Source organism: Rhinolophus hipposideros (assembly GCF_964194185.1).
Source record: "Rhinolophus hipposideros genome assembly, chromosome: 3".
Taxonomy (NCBI): Eukaryota; Metazoa; Chordata; class Mammalia; order Chiroptera; family Rhinolophidae; genus Rhinolophus; species Rhinolophus hipposideros.
The window spans coordinates 48353561-48378667 of NC_138049.1; the positions used below are offsets into that span (position 1 = coordinate 48353561).

At 37.9% G+C, this 25107-nt stretch overlaps 1 protein-coding gene and 1 pseudogene across 3 annotated transcripts in view; both read left to right on the forward strand.

Moving 5' to 3' along the window:
* PDSS2 (decaprenyl diphosphate synthase subunit 2) overlaps positions 1-25107 on the forward strand; it is a 220818-nt gene that overhangs the window by 167569 nt on the left and 28142 nt on the right. For both annotated transcript variants that reach the window (XM_081038208.1, XM_081038209.1), the window contains exons 5-7: positions 4812-4985; positions 5887-6018; positions 21961-21993. In XM_081038208.1, coding sequence (XP_080894334.1) covers positions 4812-4985; positions 5887-6018; positions 21961-21993 — 339 coding nt within the window. The remainder of the gene's footprint in view (positions 1-4811; positions 4986-5886; positions 6019-21960; positions 21994-25107) is intronic.
* LOC308490828 (ATP synthase subunit g, mitochondrial-like) lies at positions 12204-13538 on the forward strand (annotated as a pseudogene). The gene is made up of 2 exons: positions 12204-12211; positions 13199-13538. The product of its transcript is annotated as an ATP synthase subunit g, mitochondrial-like (transcript).

Consider the following 25107-nt stretch of genomic DNA (forward strand, 5'->3'; position numbering starts at 1 on the left):
CCACTTGTGTACATGATTTTGGCACCCCTGGTATATATGCCATTCCTGGACTGTGAGCTTCTTGAGGACAGGCTACTTATGTATCTTCATATCTATATTGCTTCACAGAGAACCTGACCCATATAGAACCTAATTGTGAATGAACAATAAATGTTGTATGAATAAATAAGGATGGTATATCAATCACATTGAGAGTCACATACATTTTTTTAAATGTTAATTTCAGCATTTGAGACCAAAAAATGTAAAATTTTATATTCATTACCTTTCCTTTTTAACAACTTTATTGAGATGTGATTTTTAGTAACTTTATCAAGTAATACAATCATCACCATAAATCAGTTTAAAACATTTTCACACATTCCCCCATAAGGTCCTCGTGGCCATTTATAGTTCCCACCCCTAGCCCGGGCACCATTAATCTACATTTCAGATAAATGGAATCATATAATATGTGGTCTCTAGTGGCTGTCTCAGTTCACTTAGCTTAATGTTTTTGAGGTTCATCCGTGGCATAGCATGTGTCAGCAGTTTCTTTTTTTTTTTTTATTGCTGAACGGCATTCCATTGTTTGGATACATCTACTCATTGCTTTTAATGTTGTTGTTTTTTAAGGAACATACAACTACTTAATAAATGCAAAAGAAACACGGTTCTATTCGTTTAGCATACACATGTTGAAAATTAAATATGGCTGAAGTGCTTAAAAACTATAAAGGTGACTGAGACCCATAACCAGCCCTCAAGGAAACAGACAAATAAGCATCATGCAAATCAGAGAGAAATTAAGTGCTATGTTGAAATAGAAATAAGGTAATATTAGTCTAAAGAGGGAAGTATTTGTAGAAGTGTTTGAGAATGCTTCTCAAAGAAGTGATATTTGAACTGGATATGTTCAATTTACTGGTCAAGGAATGGGAGTCCTTTGAAAGGGCTAATATTTTTAAATTCACACAAGTGTGAAAATACATATTGTATCCAAGAAACAGCAAATTGTCTTGTGTTGCTGAAATGCAGGCCTCAAAGGTGATATTTTAGTAGGAGATGGAACCAGAAGTGGAACAATAAGTATTGCTTGGTACCAAAAAGAAAGGCCTTGACTGCTATGATACAAAGTTCATCTTGATTCTTTGGGAAGGCATTTAAGGAGAATTATTTCAATTCTTTATTGTGTCCAATCTAGAAAGATTAGACGAAGGTGGAAGGGAAAGAGAAAGATACCAAAAGAAACATCAAGATTCAGCAAGTATTATTGCACACCTATTGGATACTGATAATTCAGCAGGGGGCAAAACAAAGTCCTTGCTTTCATGGAGCTGACATTCTAATGAAGAGGACAAGCAATAAACCATTAAACAAATAACTATATCAGGAGTCCAGTAGTACCAAGGAAAAAAGGTGTAAAGCAGGGTAAAGAAACAGGAAATGATGGGTAATGCGTGTGGCGTTGAAATTTGATTGCACACCCAAAAGCAATGAGGAACCTAGATATGCAAACATCTGGGGAAAGTGTGTGATAGAGAATAACAGAGGCCTCAAGGAAGATCATGCTTGGGGTGTTTGGGAAACTACACAGAGGCCACTGTGGTTCTATCTGACTTGTATTTTTAAATGATCAGCCTGACAGCTGGGTGAACAATAGACTGTAATCTTGTATGTATTTAATTTCAAAAGTGTGTGGGTTTATATATAGGATTAATTCCTGGAAGTAGGATTGCTGACAAATACACTTGTAATTTTGACAGATAATGTGAAATTTCTATCTAGTCTCCACAACCACCAGCCATGTTTGAAAGGCCTGTGTCTTCATAGCCTCACCAACACTAAGAGTGAAGCTGTGGGGAGGTGGAAATTTTTCCATTGATCAGAAGTCCCCAAACCAAGTGCATTCCTTCAGGAAGTTCTAGGAGAGAATCCGTTTCCTTGCCCTTTTCTAGTTTCCAACTTCATTCCATGGCTTGTGGCCCCATCCTCCATCCTCAAATCCAGCAGAATAGCATCTTCAATCTCTCTCCTTCTGTCTTCACCTTTTCTGACTCAGACCCTGCTGCCTCCAACTCAGAATCCTGGATTTCATCATAACTACAAAGTCCCTCGGCCATGTACGGTAACATTCACAGGTCCTGGGGATTAGGATGCAGACATCTTTTGGGGGGAGGAGTGGATTATTAGCTTCTCACAGAGAGATTTGCCATTTGTCTGTGATAGGAAATGCAAATATTTTTCCTTATTGTCTTTTGTCTTCTATGTAACATTGTCTATGATTTTGTGGTTGGCCGTTTTGCTTTTGTTTTAGCCATTTGGAGTTTATCTTGATAAATGGTGTGAAATGCAGATCGCTCTCTTTTTTTTTTTCAGAAAGCTATTCAGTTGTACCAGTATCATTTACTGAAAAGCCCAACTTTACCCTAAAATGTAGGGAAATTTCTGTATCTAAATTTGATTGATTTCTGGACTTTCTGTTTTGTTCCATTGTTTGTCTGAAAAGTACACTTTTTTTTTAAATTACTGAGGCTTTTTATAGTATGTTATGATTATTCAGTAGGGCTAGACATCATCACTCTCTCCATCCACTCCCCCCCCCCCTCCGCCGCACTGTTTTTATTTTTTTCATGGGTTTTCTATCTATTCTATAGTTTGTGGTTTTTTTCCATCAATAAGCTTGCATGGGTTTTTTGGGGGTGGGGAGAGGGGTTAGTTTTGTTGGAGTAACTTCATGAAATTGGATCTTACTATCTTTAAACAAAATACCCCTTTATATTAATTCAGGTTAGTTTTATTCTTTCAATAGCATTTTAACATTTTCTTCACATCAATTTTGTACATTTCTAAGTTTATTTCCAGAATTTCAATCTTTCTTTTCATAGCTATAATGGAAGAAAAGACCCTATTTATACTTCTTTTTGATTAGTTTCTATGTATGAAAGCTATGGTTAATATACAATTTATTATATTAGTTATAAATTGTATTAATTTTGTATGCTGCTACCTTACTGAATTATCTTCTTGTTTGTACTGGTCTCGTTTTTTCCCAATATACAGTTACATTGGCTTCAAGTAGTGACTGTTAAACTCTTTCTAATTTTTATACGTCTGCCCTTTTCCTGCCTCTTCTAGTACATTGTTTAATAGCACTGGTGTTGTATGCATTTCTGTATTATTTCTGATTTTAGGAAGAAAGGCTCATGTGTTTCCCTAAAGTATTTGCTGACTTTTTGGCATGCACGTACATGCATGCACGCACACACACCTGTCATATTAAAGAAATGCACAGCTGTTCTTATTCAGCATTTTTTCCCATCCGGAGTTGAATTTTGTCAAATCCCTCTTTAGTATATATGGAGAAGTAATATGTTTTTTTTATCTTAGGTTTATTAATGTAATATATTAAATTTGCACATTTTAAAATATATTCTCAGATTTCTAAAATTAAATGTTTTTATTTATGCCCAACGTTTTGTAAAGCAGGTCTTAATTTTATCCACTATTTCTGACCTGTGTAGTTTTTTTGATTACTACGCAATGCTATGTTGCATATTCGCAACTGTTGTCGTAAGTGGAACTCTGTTTCTGTTTGAAGGCTTAATCAAATTAAGCTGAGAATTTGATGTGCCCAGTGGGCTGAAGATTCCCTTCAGCAAAGGTGGGCTGAATCTGAGCTGACCTTTTAATGGTCCCTTTTTAAGTTTCCTTATTGTTTTCATTTTGTCCTCAAATAATGGTGGATAGAAAAGGATTATGATACAGGCGGCAGGAAGTAAAGTATTTGAGTTAATTCATCTTTCTGAATGGGTTCTAAGTAGTTTGAGGTTTCAAAGAATCACCCTAAAATGAATATTGTTTTATATATTTGCCTCATTATTTTTGTCCTCAGAAAGCTCACTGCCTGGAGCCGAGCTGTCCAGAAGGGTAGCCACCAGCTCCTGTATCTATTGAGTGTTTGAAGCATGGTCAGTGTAAAATACACACTGATTTTGAAAACTTAGTATAAAAAATGTAAAATCTCTCATTTATAATTTTATTTTGATTGTATGTTGAAGTAATATTTTGGATTTATTGGGATAGATAAAATATGGTATTAAGATTAATTTCACCTTTTTTTCACTTTTTGATGTAGCTACTAGTAAATTTTAAATTGCATGTTTGGCTTACATTATATTTTTATTGGACATCAGTGGTCTAAAGACAGTAGGTATGTGTATACTTACAGATACTACAGTAACTTTCATAATTTAAAAAGATGACATTAAATATACTGCAGTTATATATCCTCCCTTATCACCTTGTTTCTTGTGAGAATAAAGTTTGATGAATAATGTAATATAATCATACTCCATTATATTGGGTTGCCTTCTCTCTGATTTTCTATTTAACTGTTTATAAGAAAATGCATTTGCTTGACTGCACTCTTAATATTTTCATGTAAGTTAAATGCAATAGAATTCTTGTATTTTAGAATACCAGCACTTAAGAATTGATGTGAATATAGAAGGGAGTTAGTTTAGAAGTCCAAGTTTCTGATTTTGCCTTATTCTATAAATATATTTTAATAGAAGTTCCCCCGCTGAACATAAAATTTGCTTTAGCATTTTTTTTTTCATTTTTTTCCCCCTTTCCCTTAAAAAACAAAGCAGTTCCCACCCCTTAGTTCTCTTTCGGTAGAGCTGAAGTTCAGCATCTTTTCGTTCCATCTTGTTGCAATAGTCTGAGTGTTTTAAATAGTTCATATCTTAACTCTCATTTTTCGAAAACCAAAACAATTGAATTACTCCGAACACCTTTTTTATCTTGGCTTTTGTCGCATTTTTTAGGAAGATTATATCACAAGTGACATTGGAATATCGACTTGGAAGGAGCAGACCTTTCTTTCCCATGGAGCCTTATTAGCAAAGAGCTGCCAGGCTGCAATGGAATTAGCAAAGCATGACGCTGAGGTTCAGGACATGGCATTTCAGTATGGGAAGCACATGGCCATGAGTCATAAGGTATTTCACACCCTTTCTCTTTTTCAGTATTTAAATAGCTCAAATGATACACCAGAAACCTTTTGCCAGTTAATAAGCTGCTTTTATATCTCAAAAAATGTTTATTGTGTGCTTAAAATCTCTCAGTCATATGCAGTTATATCATATAAACAGTATGACTGGTAAGTACTGTGTCATTTTGATAAAACCTGACAGCTTATTTAAATCACATTTGTGATGTTTGTGTTTTCTGACCCCTTGGAAAGGTTCTTGAAAGAACTCTCACGATTATTAAATTAACATGTAATGTTGCCATTCACAGAATGGAAGAATATTTGTAACAGTTCCCCTACAGTAAAACAAATTATGAGAAGTTAGTAAAATTTAGAAATATACAGAATAAACTTGAACGCTTTAATTCCAATAATTGATTCTTTTGAATAGGCATAATGAAATATAAAATGTGCTGAGATTAGCTCTTATATTGTTGCTTCTGTGAATACGTAATTATAAAACTACATTTAATATATATTTCTTAGATATTACTTAATAACTCATAAGAGGGGGAAAATATGTACATATATATGTAATATGTAATAAATGATTTTTTTAACATTTTATTAAATCTTAGATTAGTTTGTTAAGCAATTACATTTATTCAGTCTTTTTGTAACTCTTTACCTTGAACTTAAAGTGAAACAAAGGCTGCTGCCCAATAAAAAAGGAATGTGTTAGGGAAAAAGAATTTCAAAGAATTTTAAAGATTATTGTTAATCATATGAATTGTTCTTTGGCTTCTTAAAGTACATCTAAAAACTACATTCCTTAAGCTTCATTCTTCTTTATATGACCTAATGCTTTCTGGATATGACTAGAACATACTAGTGCATTTCACTGATTTAACTTTTTTGACTACTTCTAGATAAATTCTGATCTCCAACCTTTTATTAAAGAAAAGACCAGTGACTCCACAACTTTTAATCTAAACTCAGCTCCTGTGGTCTTACATCAAGAGTTTCTTGGAAGAGATGTATGGATTAAGCAGATCAGAGAGGTAAAATGAAATTACTCCTATTTTAGGTACCAGTAGTAGTAGTTGATTTTAGAACATAATTTATATTTTATGTCGATCTAAGACATCAGCCATATAAAAGCTTATTTGTATAACAGGTAAAATTCTTACCTTACAATCTACATTTTTAAGAAGTAAAGTATTAGTTAAAAGCTAGAAATTGTAATTTCTTATTATCTGAGTTCTTAGAATACTACAACACAAAACTAGTGCTTGTGGTAAATGCTAATTAACTCAGACGATTTTTTTTTTTCCTAAAGGCTTTCAAAAATTGGGCTATGGTAATAGCACCACCCTTTAACTGACGGCAATTTCCCATCTGTAGACTCTAACACAAGCTGCAGAATTCCAGGAGCTCCGTCTGTCAGCTCATTGGGTTATTTTAAAACAAACTTGGACCGTGAATACTCAAGTTCTGAGGCATTATCAAAGGAAAAAACACATGATTAAGTGGGAGGAGTAAAGGGACTTAAATTGGGTAATTTCCCACTTTTTAGAGGGGAGGGAAGTTGTGGAAGATTAGAGGGAACGTTTTTGATTTTCTTTTAATCCAGAAACTGGTACAAAAGTTTACTTGCCCTTTTACCCAAAGCTTCATGGAATTTATTTAACTTCATGGTTCTAATTGATTGGGTTAATCTGAGACTTGATATGGGGAACCAGGCACAGCTGAAGGTGGCAGTAGCGACCATACTTAAAGCAAAGAGAACCTACGTGATATCTGCATTCAGAAAGATAGGATTTTATCTCTCCTACCCCTCCTCTCTAAATGCGGGCAGTTTAAAATCCCTCATATTCACCAGGTAGAAAATGAGAGGATTCTTTTTGGGGGAAACGGTAAAACCCAGGGGAAAAGACGAGCAGATGTGAATGTTTGGGGCTCTCTCAGTAAACATTACCTCCTACAGTGAGGTCCACCAGTTGACAAGCGTCAGAGTATCCAAGTGCACAGAATAACCCAACAGAAGTAGAATAGGTAATAGGGCACCACTGGGCATTTGAGAAAAGCCTCTGCCATAGAAGAATGAGTTAAAAGCAAACTGAGAAAAAGAGGAATCTTAGAGGAAACAGAGACAGTACAAGAAAAGAAAGACACATTTTCGAAAGCACTATAATCAGTGTACTCAGTGAGATATTAAATTCATGAAATAAGAGCAGGTGATACATAAAAAAAGGACAATTCAAGAATGAGAAATCATAATTATAAAATATGAAAATAGGATTTTTTTAAATGAGAAGAATGGAAGATATCAATGAGAAAATCTTTTAGAAATTTGAACAAAAAGATAAGAAAAAAGGTAAGAAAATTATAGGACCAATTCAAAAGATCTTATATCAATTATGAATCCCGGAAAGGGAAAACTGAAAATGGAGGTTAAAAAATTAACAATGAATTTTTTAAAAGAAAATAAAATTTCTAAGAATTGAAGGACCTGAGTGTCCAAATTAAAATGGTGCCCTAAATAATGAATTTTATAAAGTCCCACACCAAATCACCTCATTATCAAATTTTAAAACAATAGGGATAAAGAAGAGATCCTAATGCTTCTAGAAAGAAAAAGAAAACCCTACCAGCAAAGGATCAAGAATCAGAATGGCGGGGCTGGCCTGGTGGCTCAGATGATTGGAGCCCCGTGCTCCTAAAGCTGAGGTCACCGGTTCGATTCCTGCATGGGCCAGTGAGCTGTGCCCTCTACAGCTAAGATTGTTAACAATAGCAAAAAAAAAAAAAAAAAGAATCAGAATGGCCTTAGCAGTGACATCGAAAGCTTCACAACAACAGAGTTTACCTCAACATTCAAAGAGAAAATTGTTTCCACCTTAGAATTTTATGCCAGTCATATTATCAAGTGTGATGTTATATAAAGACAATTTAAAACAGATAAATGAGGCCTCAAAAAACTTACCTTCCAAGCATCTTGTTTCAGCGAGCAGATGGTGTGCTCTATCAAGGCAAGAGAGTAAGCAAGAAAGAGAAAGATGTGGAGTTTAGGTATTAGGAGATCCCACATAGGTGTGAGGCAATGGGAATTTCTAGGACAATGTGAAGGGAAGAATAAGAAACAACAACAACAATGCCAACAGTAAGAGTACTTGCTGTGTGCCACGCTCTGTTCTGATGAGAAACCTGAGGCACCGAGGGATTAACCAACTTGTGCAGTCGCACAGCTAGCAAGTGCTGGAACTAGGATTCAAACCCAGGCAGCCCAGCTAGAGGGCCCATGTCCTTAAGTAACCACACCGTCTGTCATCCAAGCAAGTCCTAGGCTGGTGGCTACGCATCCCGTCTAGATTGGGACAAGAGGACTGAGATCTTTGGGGGAACTGTCTCCAAGGAACAAAATGGTACTGATGATCACCTAATGTACTTGACCATATTGAGAATTTAGGGACAAATTAATGATAGGTACATGGAAAACTAAGTGTTCCTGTTACTATTACTGTAAATAAAATAACCATTTTATTATATTCATGGATTCCATGGGTCAGGAATTTGGACTGCATGCAGAGGGGATGACTGCTGCATGATTTCTGGGGCCTCAGCTGGAATGACCCAGTGGCTGGAGGTGACTTAGTAATACTGAGGACTGGAATTATCTGGAGGCTCCACTCCCACCTGGCATCTGGTCTGGGATGTCAAGAAAACCAGGCTGCTGAGCAACCGGAGTGCATACACGTACCCTTCCATTTCGCTTGGCTTCCTCACAGCATGGCAGCCTTAGAGTAATCGGGCTTCTTAACTGCCAGATCTGAACTCCAAACACAAGTGTTCTAGCAAACAAGCCAGAGGCTACATCTTCTTTTATGACCAGCCTCTAAAGTGACACAGTCATTTCCAAGGTCTCGTATCAAAGTTGTCACAGGCCCACCCAAAATCGAGAGGAGGGACTGTAGACCTCACCTATCAAAGGGAAGAGTTTCAAAGAATTTGGGACCCACATTTTAAAACAGCCACACTATGCAACAACATGGATGGACCTAGAGGGTATTATGCTAAGTGAAATAAGTCAGACTGAGAAAGACAAATACCATCTGATTTCACTTACATATGGAATCTAAAGAATGGAATAAATGAACAAACAAAACAGAAACAGACTCATAGATACAGACAACGAACTGATGGTTGCCAGAAGGGATGGATGTTGGGAAGCTGGATGAAAAAGGGGAAGGGATTAAGAAGTACAAATTGGTACTTACAAAATAGTCATGGAATGTAAAGTAAGGCGTAGGGAATACCGTCAATAATATGGTAATAACTACACATAGTTCCAGTGGGTACTAGACTACTCAGGAGGATCACTTCTTAAATTATATAATTATCTAACCACTATGCTGTACACCTGAAATTAATATAAAATAATATTGAATGTCAACTGTAACTGGAAAAAAAAACTTAAAAAAAAAATAAAACACCCACACTAAACATATGAGATAAAATAAGGCAGTTATTAGCTATAGTGAAAAAATTTTAAATGTATGAGAAAGGAAATGTAATCAATACTCTACATGGCTTAGAAAGTAATATTTATATAGCATAAAATGTAAATTTCAAATATTGATTTAAACCAAAAAGTATAATGCAAGGAGGATAGGAAAAAAGAATGTGTTTGTCATGTAAAAAATGTAATTATTCCTTTCATGGTAAGGTCAATAGATAATGTCTAAAATTTTAAAATCAAGTAAAAACTATCTTTGAAGATAAACAGCAGAAAAAAACAGCTAAAGAGAGGTATACAGGACAGACAGAGTCTGGAGAGTACTTAGGTTGCCTTGTTAGAAGTCTTATGTCATTTGATTTTTTAAATACTATACATATATTTGGTTTTATTTTAAAACTTTCCATCTAAAAATTTATATACTTTCCTATAGTAATTTCAATAATGTATCCCAAGAAAAATATCAGAGAGGCTTACATATTAAGATATGTAGTAAAATATTAATTCTAAAGGGAAGAAAATGAAAATTGATCCATTTAAATATAGAAAAGGTTAAAGTATCACACAATGAAATACCACACAACTATTGAATATTGTATTACGAGGGTGGATTTGTGTGTTTTTCGACAGCTGAACTGAAAATATATATGCAGATGGTGTTAGGAGCTCTAATTGGGTTACATTAGAATACATTGCAGATTTACATTTTGGTTGACAAGATCCAGCTAAATATGTTCAATGAAAGCTACCAACTCTCCGTTGGCTATTCACATATGTATATATACACATATAAAAGTAACGTAGATATGAATTTTAAAGAAGCTTCACAGAAAAGGGACATATTTAACTCTTCGTTTCTTTGCAAGCATACAAAATTGTAAATGTAGACAACACAAGAGTCCAGGATTTCCTAAACAGCTGGTGAAATATTCCCAAATCGTTATCTCCAATTTGATTTAGATTCAAAGGGACATCCTTTCCAAATAGCCTATGCTTAGACACTGACTTCAGGCTCTTCTCCTTATACATATCTACACATCTGAGTCATGAACAGGGTCACTGACGGAGAGAAGATGAATTTCTCTGACGCAAATAAGAAACGTTAGTTTCTGTCATGCAGGGCGCATCATTCTTCAGATTAAAAGCTCCTAACTTGAATTTATTTTCATCTTCTAAGTTGCAATATTCGTGTTTACCTAAAACTCTGTAAGATAACCATCTGGCTCTGTGAATGAGTTAGGCGACATTCTGTCCTAAATCTCGAGGAGGTTGCTTATTAATCCTGAAATTAATTCTTTCTAGTGTTCTTTTTTCAGTTTTTTTTGTGGCATTTGACTCCTGTGCATTTTTGCAAATTTTTCCTCCCCCAGGTTTTGAATTTCATTGCAGGATCCTTAAGGATCATAGTGAATTCACCTTTGAATTGCCCATAGTACCTGGCGTAGTGACTTACTTGGAGTAGTCATCCGATTAATATTTAAAAAATATATGTGTGATGTGGTCTTCTTAGGGTGAGCTATTTGGTGGCAGCCTTGTTTTGTTAAATAGAAAGAAGAATCACATTGGTATAGTAGAAATGGCCCGGAGGACCAGGATTTGGAAAACCTGGGTTCTGGTTTGGGCTCTGCTGTCATCTGTATGTCCTCAATCACATTCTTTCACGTCCTTTTTATTATGTTCTGTAAAATGATGGCATTTAAGCTAGATCTTTTCAGCTCTCAAATAGGTCTCGGAGGCAAGAGATGCATCACAAGAAAAATACTTATCTCTATTAGAAGCTTAATACTAGTTTTCACACTGAAAAATAGAAAAGTCTTGCTCCCAATGATAGAAGTCACCTATGATTTCTTATTATCACATGTGAAATTACTTCCCTGCTCTGCTCAGACAGGTTTGTGTCCCATCTACCCTTTTGATTTCCTGCTTGGGGAAAGTGAGAATTAATGACTAGACACGGAAGGGAGGAAGAGATGACATACTGTTCGTGCCTGTTCGACATCATTGTTAAGCCAGGAAGAAGAGCACCTATGGAATTTTTCATATCAGGCCCTGCTAACTCCTCTCCAACTCCCTTTCTCCCCCCAAAATCTTAAGATTAGGTAGCCTTCTTCCATCATACCCACAAGGAGACACACACACACACACACACACACACACACACACACACACACCCCTCCCCCCCAAACCCTTTCACAAGAGGCAGTTAGGACACCAGGCCAAACCTGAAACAGCTGAAAAAGATTTGTTGGGCAATGTCTCCGTACTAAATTCTACAGATTCCTCCCTACTTTAATTTTACATTTAAATTTTTAGCTGCTGAAAAATAATGATCAGATAAAAATACTGATAGCGAATAGGTGGTTCACCCTAGGGAGGTGAAGTCATTACTCCGTTACCATTTTGATTCCTAATAAAAGAAAGTAGAATCTTTCAGAGAACCACAGAGCTCTGACTCGCTCAGGGAATCCAGGGGCTATTGCAGGTCAGCAAGCTTTATTTTTAATGATCCTTCTAGTTTTCTGCTGCCATTATAAGTCACCTGAAGAAATAAGAATTATGATTATATTTTCTTGGTTATTTCTGAAAGTACTGAAATGTCACTTAGACATGTGACATTCTGACACTGTCATAACCAGCCATAAAATACCTTAAGTGAACTACATATTTCCAATGCTAAGCTATAACTCACTTGTCCCTAGGTATCCTATTCTTATTCAAAAATTGAAACAGATGGTGAGGTACGGCTGGTGTGCACGAACATAACACATGTATATTCATAAACAAAAGAGAAAATGCACATTCAGAGAGTCCTCATAAATGCCACATGATATTCTTCTAATTATTTAAGTTATTTGGAGTTATTTCAAAAGGAATAATATCGACAGCATCCTGCCTATAGCGTGGAAGGTGTACAGTATGGGCACTTGAAAGGACTGTATGAAACCATAAAGGCTATGTAATGGTTCTGGACATCACTTAAATTAAAATTTTTCTTAAGGTTTTCTGTTTCGCTTAAGGAAATAAAGGGCTGCACTACTGGAGCTACTGCAGGAAAGTGCCCACAGGTTGTCTGTGACCTTGTAAAGAGGGGATAAGAGAAATACACAAATGTAAGGAATACTGTAAGTGATGCCATATGGGGAGCTGAGAAAGTCAAAAAAGGGTTTGTGAGGTAGGTGTTTCTGAGATAGTCCTTGAAAAAGAAGATCTTGCCAGCAAAGATGGAAAGGAGGAGCTTCCTAGACAATGGAAGCCATGAAAATGGGAAGCAGGTGGACAATTGTGCAGTGTATTCAAAGGAAAAAAAAGTGTCATCATGTACGTGGAATGTGCAAAACATGGGCAGTATAGGGAGAGATGAAGAATTCATCTGAAATGTACATAAATGACTATATGTAAAGACTTCAGTCCAAACAAAAACATGTACATGAATGTTCAGATCAGCAATATTTACAAGAGTCAAAAAGTGGAAACAACATGTCCATCAACTGATGAATGGATAAACAAAACATGGTACATCCATACAATTGAATATTGTTCGGCCATAGAAAGGAATGAAGTACTGATACATGCTACTTACAGCATGACAGAAATGTTCTGGAACTGGATAGAGGTGATGGTTGCACGATATTGTGAATGTACTAAATGCCCCTGAATTATACCCTTAAAAATGGTTAAAATTATAAATTTTATGTTATATGAATTTTACCTCAATTAAAAAATAGCACTTTAGGGACTTTCCATCCTACAACCACAGCCCAGTATGTCCGTAACCTCGCAGAAAAGGCCCTGGCTCTGGTAAACGCTGCTGTGACTTACTCGAAGCCTCGAGTGGCCACATTTTGGCACTATGCCCAGGTTGAGCTGGTTCCTCCGACCCCTGCTGAGATCCCAATAGCTATTCAAAGCTTGAAAAAATTAGTCAGTGGTGCTCAGACTGGTAGCTTCAGATAGTTCACAATTAAAGAAGCTCTGCTGAATGGTTTGGTGGCCACTGAGATGTGGATGTGGTTTTATGTTGGCGAGATCATAGGCAAGCATGGTATCACTGGCTATACTGTTTGAAGACCAATCGTTAACATCTGTTTCTTTTGGGTTTATTATTTGAATGTTCTGGGACCATGTGTGATCAGATTGGCATTTGAATAAAACATGTCAAAATCAATATTTTCGATGTCAAAATTTTTAACAAAATAGGACCTTAGGGGATGGCCAGTTAGCTCAGTTGGTTAGAGCATGGTGCTAATAATACCAAGTTTGCTGATTCAATCCCCGCATGGGCCGCTGTGAGCTGTGCCCTCCTTAAAAAAAAAAAATAGTAGGACTTTGGGATGTTTGCCTGTGGAAAATGAACTTGATTCAGAAGTCATGGAGCAGACTTTGAAAGTTTTTAAGCCAAGTCATGTCAAAGTCTGAAATTTGTTTTAGGGAGGTATGTCTGGCTACCTTATATAGGATGAAAAGAACAAGGAGATACTAAAGAGAAGGAGATCAGGTAAGAGGTTTGTGGGAACCTGCTGGTGAGTGCAAGAGAAAAGTCCCAATCACAGCGTTGGCAACAAGAATGGGAAGCTAGGAAGTTAGGCATTCAATTAATTTCAGAGAGAAAATTTATAGGAACTGAAAACTAACCTGACAGGGAGAAGCTGGCAGGTATGCACTGGAAAGAGGCCATCAAAAGCCCAAACGAGGATTTTGAACTTGGATAGCAGGAAGAATTGTACTGTGACTAGAAATAGGGAAGTGAAGTGGGAAAACTGGTGTAAGTTTGGGGAGCTTGAGGTGGACCATCAGGTTGGTGGCCTTCACCTTGGGACCTGACCACTGGAAGAAACAACTCTGTTCCATTATCAGTATAATTTCCTTTATCATGGCCTTTCGGTGATCAGGGTAAATTCTTTTTTTCTTGGTCAAACTGCAATTTTAAATTTCATGTCTCTTCCAGATTCCAAGAAAGCATAGCAAGAAAAATAGGTTGGAAAGGGATAGCAAGACTTTTGAACAGAAAGATTTGCTATGTAGATAATACAAGTCCCTCCTGGTTTTTAAATTGGGCACCACAGCCTTCTGTTGCTTCCTCTTTTCCCAGTGAACCAAAGGAAGGGAATGCGAGAAAGTTAATTCCATGGACAATCACATTTGTCTCCAAAGATTAGCTTTCCCAGGTGAAAGAGACAGTAAAATCAGGTACCTGAGCAGTCCAGCTCTGAATAATGTTGACTTCCTTGCAAATAGATGCCTTCTGTGCTTTCTTATTAGCAGGCAGGAATAGTCAAGATAGCAAAGAAGAGGCCTGCCCTGTTCGTTTATATGCTGATACTTTTCCAGCTCTATAACTGGAGAGCCTGACAATCTAAGGCCTGCGTCTTCTACCAAACCAAAACTCAACTGGCTGCTTCAATTGCTGGGTTAGCAGATCTACCGTGTTTCCCCCAAAATAAGACCTAGCCGGACAATCAGCTCTAATGTGTCTTTTGGAGGAAAAATTAATGTAAGACCTGGTATTGTATTATATTATATTATATTATACCCTTACAGTAAAGGTCTTATAGTAAAATAAGACCGCATCTTATATTAATTTTTGCTCCAAAAGACGCATTAGAGCTGATTGTCTGGCTACGTCTTATTTTCGGGGAAGCACGGTAGTAGATTTCTAATTTGTGACCTTTTTAAATCCTCGTACACTATACCCAGACCATTCCACGATGAGGATGGAGGTATCCTTCCTTCTTTTCTTGATCCCCCAACACACCTCCTTTCTATACATATAAGCTCCACTTTTAATACCAATGCAAATGTACAGAGAGTTTATTTTCAGTAAGACCCGTTTTCTCTAAAGGAACCAATGACATTGTTGCCAGTATCAAGGCAAAATACCTTTAAAATGTCATTATTTTTGCAGCCACCAATGTGATCTTTTATTCAAACAAGGATCATTGGTGGATAATTGGTTAATATAATTACATGAATGGTTATTAAGGAACCAAATATTTACATGGACTCAAAGCACCCTACAGTTTACTTATTAAATACAGTGAACAAACTTAGTTTCACCAACAGTGAGACAAACTGGTATTGTGTGACTCCCAATGTAACAGAGAAGTACACAGCATTATCTATATAGTTTTCCTGCCAAAATGTTTGAACTTTAATCATTAGAAAAGAATCAAGACAAATCCAGGATAAGGATATTCTGCGGAACAACTAACCTGGACTCAAAAAATGCCAATATTATGAAAGACAGAACAGGTGGTGGTGTGGCGACTGTTGTAGATTAGAAGAGATTAAAAAGCCATGCCATCCAACGGAAATGTAGGATTTTTAATTTGATCTTGGATTGGGATTAAAAACAGCTCTAAACAGCACTGTTGGTTGAACTTGGAAAACTTGAATATGGATTTTATCTTACATGTTATAGTAAACATTAACACTTGTTGGATGTGATCATGGGTTTGTGGTTATGGAGGAGAACAGCGTTTTGTTCTTTGGAAATAAATACTGAAAAGGATGAGGCGTCATGGTGTCTACAATTTACTGTCAATGATCGTTTTAGAGAGAAAGCAAAATGGCAAAATATTAGCAATTGGTTAATCTATGTGGAGGGCAAGGGGACGTTTGTTATGTTCTTTCAACTAAAATGTTTGAGGGAAAAAGTAGTTTTCCTGGAAGATTTAAAAGCAGAACCTTAAGGGGGGGAAAAATGACTGTTATTCCAAAATATAGCTGATAGCATTTGGGAAGCATAACATGATAAGTAGAGATGATCAGTCTGTAGCAATTTCTGGACTCCCTGCTGTGGAATATTAGTTTTCTGCTTTTAGAAAAAGGTTTCCCCATATCCCGCTTTCAAGTCCAGATAACAGCAGTTGGAAATTGGAAACAGTTCATTTATGTCATCTAATCCTTCTTTGTTACCTGACTTATAAAAACGCATTTGTTTCTTAAAGTAAAAGACCACATTGTACATCCATTACTTACCAACAGGGAATCTATCTGCCTTTGGTCTGCAGAGACTGGTACATAAACCTTTGGAATTAATCCCTCTGCATCCTCTCAGAGTGCTGGCTTTTTCTGCTTTTGTACAGAATATTGTTTTACAGTACTCACCACGGCTGTCTGAGGAGGCTTCCAGTGTCGTGAACACACTATCTTGTCTGTTTCACATTTTTTAAAGATAAAACAAGGTTCAAACCACACATTCTCTGTGAACTGCTAAAGACTAGGAAAAATTACTTTCTCTTCTCATGACCTGGATTGACAAGAAGCACACCTACAGGGGGCAAAAAGATGAGTGAATCCCTTTTAAAGACCCCAGTAATGAAGCCCTTAGGGAATCGCCATGTACGGCAAAATTTATAGTGGCTTCTGGAGATGAACAGTGTGGCAGGAAAAGAGGTTCAGGGCTACTGGCTGTTGAAATACCGTCTGCATTTATTTTATATCGGCCTATTTAGGGCCCCAGTGAGAAAGTTATTTTAATAAAATCTTGCTTGGCCAGAAATGTACATACGGGGCAGATGTCATAAAACGGGGGGAAAGTTATAGCACTCCATTTTCCTTGAGACTTAAGGAGTTTATAAAATTGTTCTCTTTTAGTCTTTGAAGTAAAACACTGATACATACAGAAGCATAAATCGAAAGGACATTAGACATAGGCTAGAACAGTGATCCTCAAATGAATCAGAATCTCAGGGCCAGGGTACAGAGGACTTGCATTTTTTTTTTCACTAATTCTTTTTTTTTTTTTTTAAGATTTTATTAGGGAAGGAGAACAGGACTTTATGGGGAACAGTGTGTACTTCCAGGACTTTTTTTTTTTTCCAACTCAAGTTGTTATCCTTTCAATCTTAGTTCAGCTTCAAGTTGTCATTTCAGTTAGACGTGGAGGGCGCAGCTCAGCTCCAGGTCCAGTTGCCGTTGCTAGTTGCAGGGGGCGCAGGCCACCATCCCTTGCGGGAATCAAACCGGCAACCTTGTGGTTGAGAGCCCACTGGCCCATATGGGAATCGAACCGGCAGCCTCCGGAGTTAGGAGCACGGAGCTCTAACCGCCTGAGCCACCGGGCCAGCCCCAGGACTTGCATTTTTAACAGTGCTGCCCAAGTGATTCTGATCCAGCCAGCCCCACATTTGTGAGAGCCCAGCATTGGGCAACGTCTGGCCTGGTCCAATGCTCTTATTTTACACGTAAGAAAATGAGGCCCACTATGAAAAATTTAAAACATTTGAGATATTAACGTGTCATGGACTGGAAACCACATTTTCTGTCTGCCACAGTGTTCATCTTCACAGATTACAGTGCCTCTTGGAGGGGTCACAGTTAAGATCTTAGGCCACTTGCTTTGCTCCATAGACAAGGCCTGTTTGACACCTGCGACTTTGAGGTATACATCCTGATATCTCCTGAGGCCTCCTGACTTCCATTCTGGGCTCTCTTCACTTCAACATACTGTTTTCAAGGTTGAGAAACTTAATTACACGATACCACTACATCTATGAGAAGAAGGATCTGTCCTTTTGTTGTTTGATTTTCATGAATTCTTTGAATTTGTTTTCTCTAGAGTCCCTTCCTTAGTCCATTTATAAATAGAAGCTGGGTAACAAAGTGAAAATATGGTATTGTTCAGTATGGGTAAAAATTACTTGTCAGGCACCAGCGAATGGCTCCACATTTGCTGCGTAATGGCTCTGAACCTAAACACAGGCTTCCCTAGAGCTAGGAGTGAGGAAAGTGAACTTTGCAAGTTTCCTGCATAGACAGGACATAACCAACACATACAAAGAGAAAGCATTATCCATCTATTCGTTCATTCATCAGGTATGATCGACCACCTCCTATATACTAGCACTGAGCTAGACGTGGATTACATTTGTGACCCAGGAGAGAAAGTCCCCTCGCTTGTGGAGCGTAAGTTCTAGAGGGAGCCTGTATGTGAAGCTTATCTAAAACAACATTGCAACCCCAAGAGTATAAGTTCCATGAGGGCAGAGATTTTTATCTGCTCTGTTCATGGCTATGTCTCTGGGCCTGAGCAGTGCCTGACACATAGGAAGCGCACAGTGGATCATTATTTAATGAATGGGCAGCCATCAGGTGAAATAGGAACTACGGCCCCTCCCAAATTAACTATTTTACAAAGAGAAATAGTATAGGTAATAATTAACGAGAAATATTATTTATGTAGGGGATTAAATCATCATTTGCATCTGTTTCTAACTTGCTCTATTTTTATAAGCTCTAAAAGCTTTTTGCGAAAAAAATTTTATATCAGAATGTGTACTTCAGGTGTATGGTATGACATGTAGATATTAACATAGCAGCTGGAAATATACAATATACCTATAAAGACTTAAATGTAATATTTGTTTTATGAAATAAATGATACTTTTATGTAAAAGCTAAAGCAGTCAAGGATGAAATGGTTTCACAGAATTAGAATGTTTATTGTGATAAAATAAAAAGGACATTCAGGTAAGCTGCATATCAGTAGTTACAGTCTGTTCAAGTTGTAATGGCTGTGGTAATCATGCTGTCATTTTATGTAGGCTTCTCATCTCTCAGCTTTCAAAACATTGAAGAGCTGATGTTGAACAGATATGAGGTACATAAGTGGTGTTTCTCTGTCGTCCTCCCCAGCCAAGTATATCTCTACTGGGCAAGAAAGAGTTGTGGCCAAGCTAAGAATACAAAATAAAATGAGAACGTTTGGAAGTGGCTTTTGATTGATTAAACACAAATACTTCAAAATAATAGAATTCCCTAGGAATATTAGTTTATAAGCAAAGTATGTAATGGGAAAAATAATTTTATAAAAATGTGTAATAGGACTACTCTAGATGCCCTTACCTGTAAACAGCACTGTGTTCACTGTTCCAACCTGAAGAAACTGCTGTTGAATTTTTTTTGTGAGACTAAGTGGGAAATGGCTCAATGCCTCCAAAAGGAAAAGTCCACCCTAAGTCATTGTAAATTATGTCATTTCTCCACACTTGACCTTGCAATCTCAAGATACACAAGCTCTTCAACTTGCTAACTTTCAATAAATACCTCTTTCAACACTTCTAACATGTCCTTGGTGTTAAACACTGAAAGATGAGAATGTTCAAAGGCCTACAGTGAAGATGAGCTGTTAGAACAGAAATAAAATTAAACCTAGTGAGGAGATGGCAAACGTTTTCCAGAATGAGTTGTCTGAGGACAGTCACAATTCTGCAGGATTCCCAGTTTATGCGTCATTTGAAAAGTGCTGTGCCTGAGCAATCCATAACGATCAGCAAGAGACAAGGAAAAGGTCGGACTGTTGAAAAGGTGGACAACCTGTGACCACAGGATCAGCCTCAATGTCAGAGGCTCATCTCGTAATCTTAAATGAATGCAAGAGACAGCTGGGAGTTGGAGAACTTAAAGACTAAGCATATTGTGAAATGCTGCTGCTGAAATTTTGGTCACAAGCTATGGATTAGTTATAGGATCGCGAGGCCAGTTCACACTTGCACAATATCCCAGGGAGTGGCTGGGCCACGAATGCACTACCCAGACACGCTCAAGGCTCCCCACCACTCTGCAGAAATTATAGTGGGGGAGAGGGATGGTCAGTAGAGACAAAACTACTTTATTTTAGGAAAAGATGTCCATAGACAGACAAACAAGTAAACAAAATATCTGAGCAGAGAGAAGAATAATCTTTAGGAACTGATTCTATATTTCTGCTGGTATAATGTATCTCAGGACTAATTTGAAAGTCTTCTTAGTTCACTGAAAATCCTAGATCCCCCCAAAAAAATCTTCAAAGAGCAGACTGAAAACCCCAAATTCTTTTTTATAGTACATTGGTTGCAGAGGCTTTTGTTTTATTGCAAATGTCCAAGTCACGATTTTGACTCAAAGTGGCGTCAACAGCTATCCATGAGCAGTGTCTTATTACAATACTTCTTATGAGTTGCTGATTATGAAAATAAGAAAAACAAAATTCAGGCATATTTGGGTAAATTTTAGATTGTAAAGAAACAAGAAGAGTCGGGACCAATGTTATAAACCTCTCATTTTCTCTCATGAAAGTGATCGTCCCATTTATTACCTGTACTGTGTTATTTTGGACTTGGGAACAAAATGGTCTCAATACCTAACCTGTATACATAAGCGGAAGGGCTCTTGTTCTGTACAGAAGCGAGTGGCAGGAGAAGTTTTATTCTGAAGTCTACAAAACACAAACTGACCTTCCAGCAAAAATTAACACCTTAGTTGTTTCTGTTACATTAAAATTCTGTATATAACACTTCTGAGTATATGTGTTGATTTAAAATTTTTAATAATCAAAAATTATTTTTTCAATAAAATCTGGTTTCTTACAGGACGTCTCCTTCACCTCCACCTTTTCTTCCTATCCTCATCCCTAGCAGGGATAGGGAGTGGATGTGAGGGTCTTTTGACATAATACAACATGATAAAAATTGTGCCAAGGAAAGTTGGAAGCCAAATTGAGCCCATGAATTACTTACTAGTTGTACAGGATGAAATAATATCATTACAGAAGAACCGTCTGATTGTCACCATCCTAACCAAGTGATCAAGTTTACGGCGTTACTAAAGTGGTACAGCCTAACATTTTGTGCCTCTTGAATTGATGCAATATGAATAACACAATATTCCATATATTGCCGAAAATGTTTATCCGAAACCTAAGCAAACTTCTTCAGACACAGCTTTCAGTTTGCAAGCAAAACATGGACTATTGAATTGACACAGTGAATCCTAAAGAGACATTTTATGAGACAGCTGTCCTGGTCTCTTCAAAAAGTCAATGATTTTTATGAAAAAAGTTAATGGTTTTTATTTTCATTTCATGAAAAATGGGGAGGGCTCGTCTAGATTTAAAAGGCTAAACAGAAACATAAAACCAAATGCAGTGTGTGATTCTTGATTAATTCTGGTTTGGGAAAAGAGCTATAAAAGATACTCTTGGGACAATTGGAAAATTTTGAATATGATATGGCATTGTTAGTTTTTTTGATTTGATAGTGGTTATGTGGTTACGTATGAGATGTTCTGTGCTTACAAGATGTGTGCTAAAGCATGGAGAGGTGAAGAGTCAAATGTGTACTGTCAAATCTAGACAGTGTATGTGTATACTCATTGTATTGTTCTTTCGGGTTTTCAATATCTTTGAAAGTTTTATATGTATACTATATAGTTAAAACACACACACACACACACACACACAAACACACACCCCACTACCTTGTTTCCCTAAAAATAAGACCAGGTCTTATATTAAGGTTTGCTCCAAAAGACGCATTAGGGCTTATGCTCAGGGAGTGTCATCCTGAATAATCATTGTTGGGCTTATTTTCGGGGTAGGTCTTATTTTGGGGGAAACACGGTATACAGAAGAAGAAGAGAGAGTTGACTTTTATTCTTTGAGAAGCGAAAGTTATGGAAGCAGTAAATAATTTTCAAATTAATGAATTTTTTCCTGTTTCTGTTTTAGGCTCAAGAGAAAGGAAGATTAGACTATGGTAAGGTAGGTAGATTTTATCCGTACTACACAGTTTCATGCACTTCAATTTGGTGTTTGGTTTTTGTTTACGTTTGAAAGGTCAGAAGAGAATCATCACCTTCAAAGCTGAAGGACATTCCCTGTTAAGTAACAGGTATTAGCAGGTAAAATAAGAGTCATTCAATGATAAGTTTATTTCATACCAGATACCGTATTAGGTGTTGGGAATACAAGTGAACCAGATCCAGGTTTTCCTTTCAGGACATTTACAATCTAGTGAAGGAGATGGATAACTAATAAACAACTAAATGGATACCTATAATGTCAGGTGGTGGGAAGTGCTACAAAGACACCTATGTCCAGTGGATGGTAGACAGCTTTTAGTGCCATCAGACCATGCCTGGGAAGCACCATTCAGGGCAAACCTCACCTGTGGAGCTTTTGAAAACACGCATGCCTAGTTACCACTGCTTCACACCCTCTTTCACCAAAATTCCCAGGTGGGAAGAGCTGGGCAGGCAGGATGGAAGGGTTTGAGAAAAGGTGCCGCAGATAATTTGACACACAGCCTTGGTTAAAAAGTGCTGTGGGAGTTCAAATTTCAGTGCACCAGTGAAGCCCATGAACACACTTGGGTCACATTCTGTTTTCCCCTCAGGGACAAGTGTAACATTTTAGCAGGTGTGTGGGATGCATATAGCTGGTTGGCTAAAGGAAGATATTAACCATCTGGTTTATGCAACAGTCAGGAATATCCAGGGTGTGGGACACCTGCACTCTAAAGACAGGGAGGAAGAAATATGACCTGTAAGGGATTCACCTGCAGGGGGACAGCTGAAACCCACAGTGATCTCTCGGGGCTGACCCGGAACTCTGTGCTCTCCTGGCGGCCCCAAGGAGCACACCCCTGCCCACACACAGTCACTGTCTTTTCCTTGCCTGAAATGTAGTCCCTCCTTTTCTGTTTCACAAACATTTGCCTCATTCAAGAAAAATCATTAGGTTGGTGCAAAAGTAATTGCGGTTTTTGCGATTATTTTTAACTCTTTGAACCACAATTACCAACTAATAGAGGATTGGACCACCTCTAAACTGAGGACTTCCATATCTGTCACTCTATCGTAAATGTCTGTCTACTTGAGTCTTATACGCAGATGTTGGCTGGGACATGCCTTCTTGGATTTTCCACAAGCAAAGAAGCTCAGTGCGTCTTAAACTGAACTCATCCCCAACATCTTCCCCAACATCCCTGGTCTTTTTTCTTTTTTAACTTTATTTTTCAGAGAAGTTTTGGACTGGCCGCAAAATTGAACGAAAAGTGTAGAGAGCTCCCACCCAACCGCCCACACGCACAGCCTCCACCATGGTCAATACTGTACCAGAATAGAGCATTTGTTACAGTCAGGGCATTGCATTGACACGTCATAATCACCCAAAGTCCGTCGTGTACATTAGGGTCCACTTCTAGTGTTGTACCCCTGGTCCTTGTTACTTATTCTCTCTCCTCTTGTGGGCACTGTCATCCCACCAGTCAACCGTGTGAGAAACTTTGAAGTCACCCTTGAATGCTCCTATTGCCTCACCCCTCTGTTCCATGACCAAATCTGCCTGTTTTATATTCCAAATTTTCTTGAATCCAAACCCTCCTCTTGATCTGTCTTCCATTGTTCAACGTAAGTGTCTTCATTTGAACCACTGGTAAACCTACTGACTGGTCTCCCTGCCTTGCTTTTGTCCCCACAAATCCATTACCACTCAGAATGTCTGTCTAAACCAAAATCTGACAGTTTAACACTCCAGCTTAAAACCTTTCATTAGCTCCATGTTGTCTATAAGGCAATTTCAAGGATTGCTAGAGTGGTATGTAAAGCACTGTGTGAGCTCGCCCCCTGAGGGACCCTCCAGCTTCTCCTGCTACCCTGTGCTCAGTGGCACCAAATTACAAAAAACGTACTGTTGCTGTTCTCCATGTCGAGGCTCATGCTGACCGCTCCACTTGACGTGCTCTTCCCCTCCTTACCTGGCTAGCCCTGCGCCTCCTGTAAGGCTTAAGCTAGGGTCATCTCCCATAGGATGTCTTCCTTGGTTCCCAGGCTGGATTAGCTGCTCTCTTCCATTCGTTAATGATTTTTTTTTTTTTTTAAGGAGGGCACAGTGGCCCATGCGGGGATCGAACCAGCAACCTTGGTGTTATCAGCACCACGCTCTCAACTGAGCTAATCGGCCACCCCTCCTCCATTCTTTAATACATCATGGATCTCTTGGTCTTAGCACTTACTCTGTTAACAATGATCCATTTATGAGACAGCTCATAGACTCTGAGTTCTTTGAGGGCAGGGACAGTGTCTTACTTGTCTTTGTATACTTGGTGCCTAACAGTGCGTGGCATTTGGTAAATGGTGAGCGTGAGTGAGTGAGTGAGTGAGTGAGTGAGTGAGTGAGTGAGTGAGGCCATGAATAAGAAAATAGAAGACACGTGAAGTTAGTTGCAGAAGATCTCATATAGGGTTTTAGATCTCAGAAAAAGAAAGCTTTTGACACATGTTGCAGGTATCAGCAGGATTGAGAAGGTTGCTGAGGAACGTTGTAATAAACGAGTTTGGACATAAAGGCTGGGATTTCACCGTGACAGTAAAAGGAAGCTAACTTATAAACAAAAAGTAAGGGAAAGATGCTTATTTATGACTCAAAAAACTCTTTTAGGATTTCTTATTGCAGAAGCACATGGCAATGGAAGAGGTTTGAAGAAAAGAAAACAATGTGATGCAGAGATCAGACACCTGGACCAAGCTCTGCCACCAACTTATTACAAAATCTAATACCAATTATGGAACCTCTTCGGTCTTCCCTCAGTTTGTTTAGTATAAAATGAGCAGTTTAGAATAATGCTGTTCTACTCTTTAGGCCCACTCCAAATTTGAGAGGAGACATTCCTGGGGCCAGGGAGGGGCATTATTATCTTGTATTTGACTGTGGTCCCGGTTTGTCTCATCCGCCTCATCCACCAGACCGACTGCTGTGTGTCTGACCTTTAACCTGCGTGAGGCACGGTGCTGACTTCCACCAGGAACAAGACTGGTGCAGGCCTTGCCATCACACTCCATCTGACTCAGACCTCCCCATCTAAAGCAGCACTTC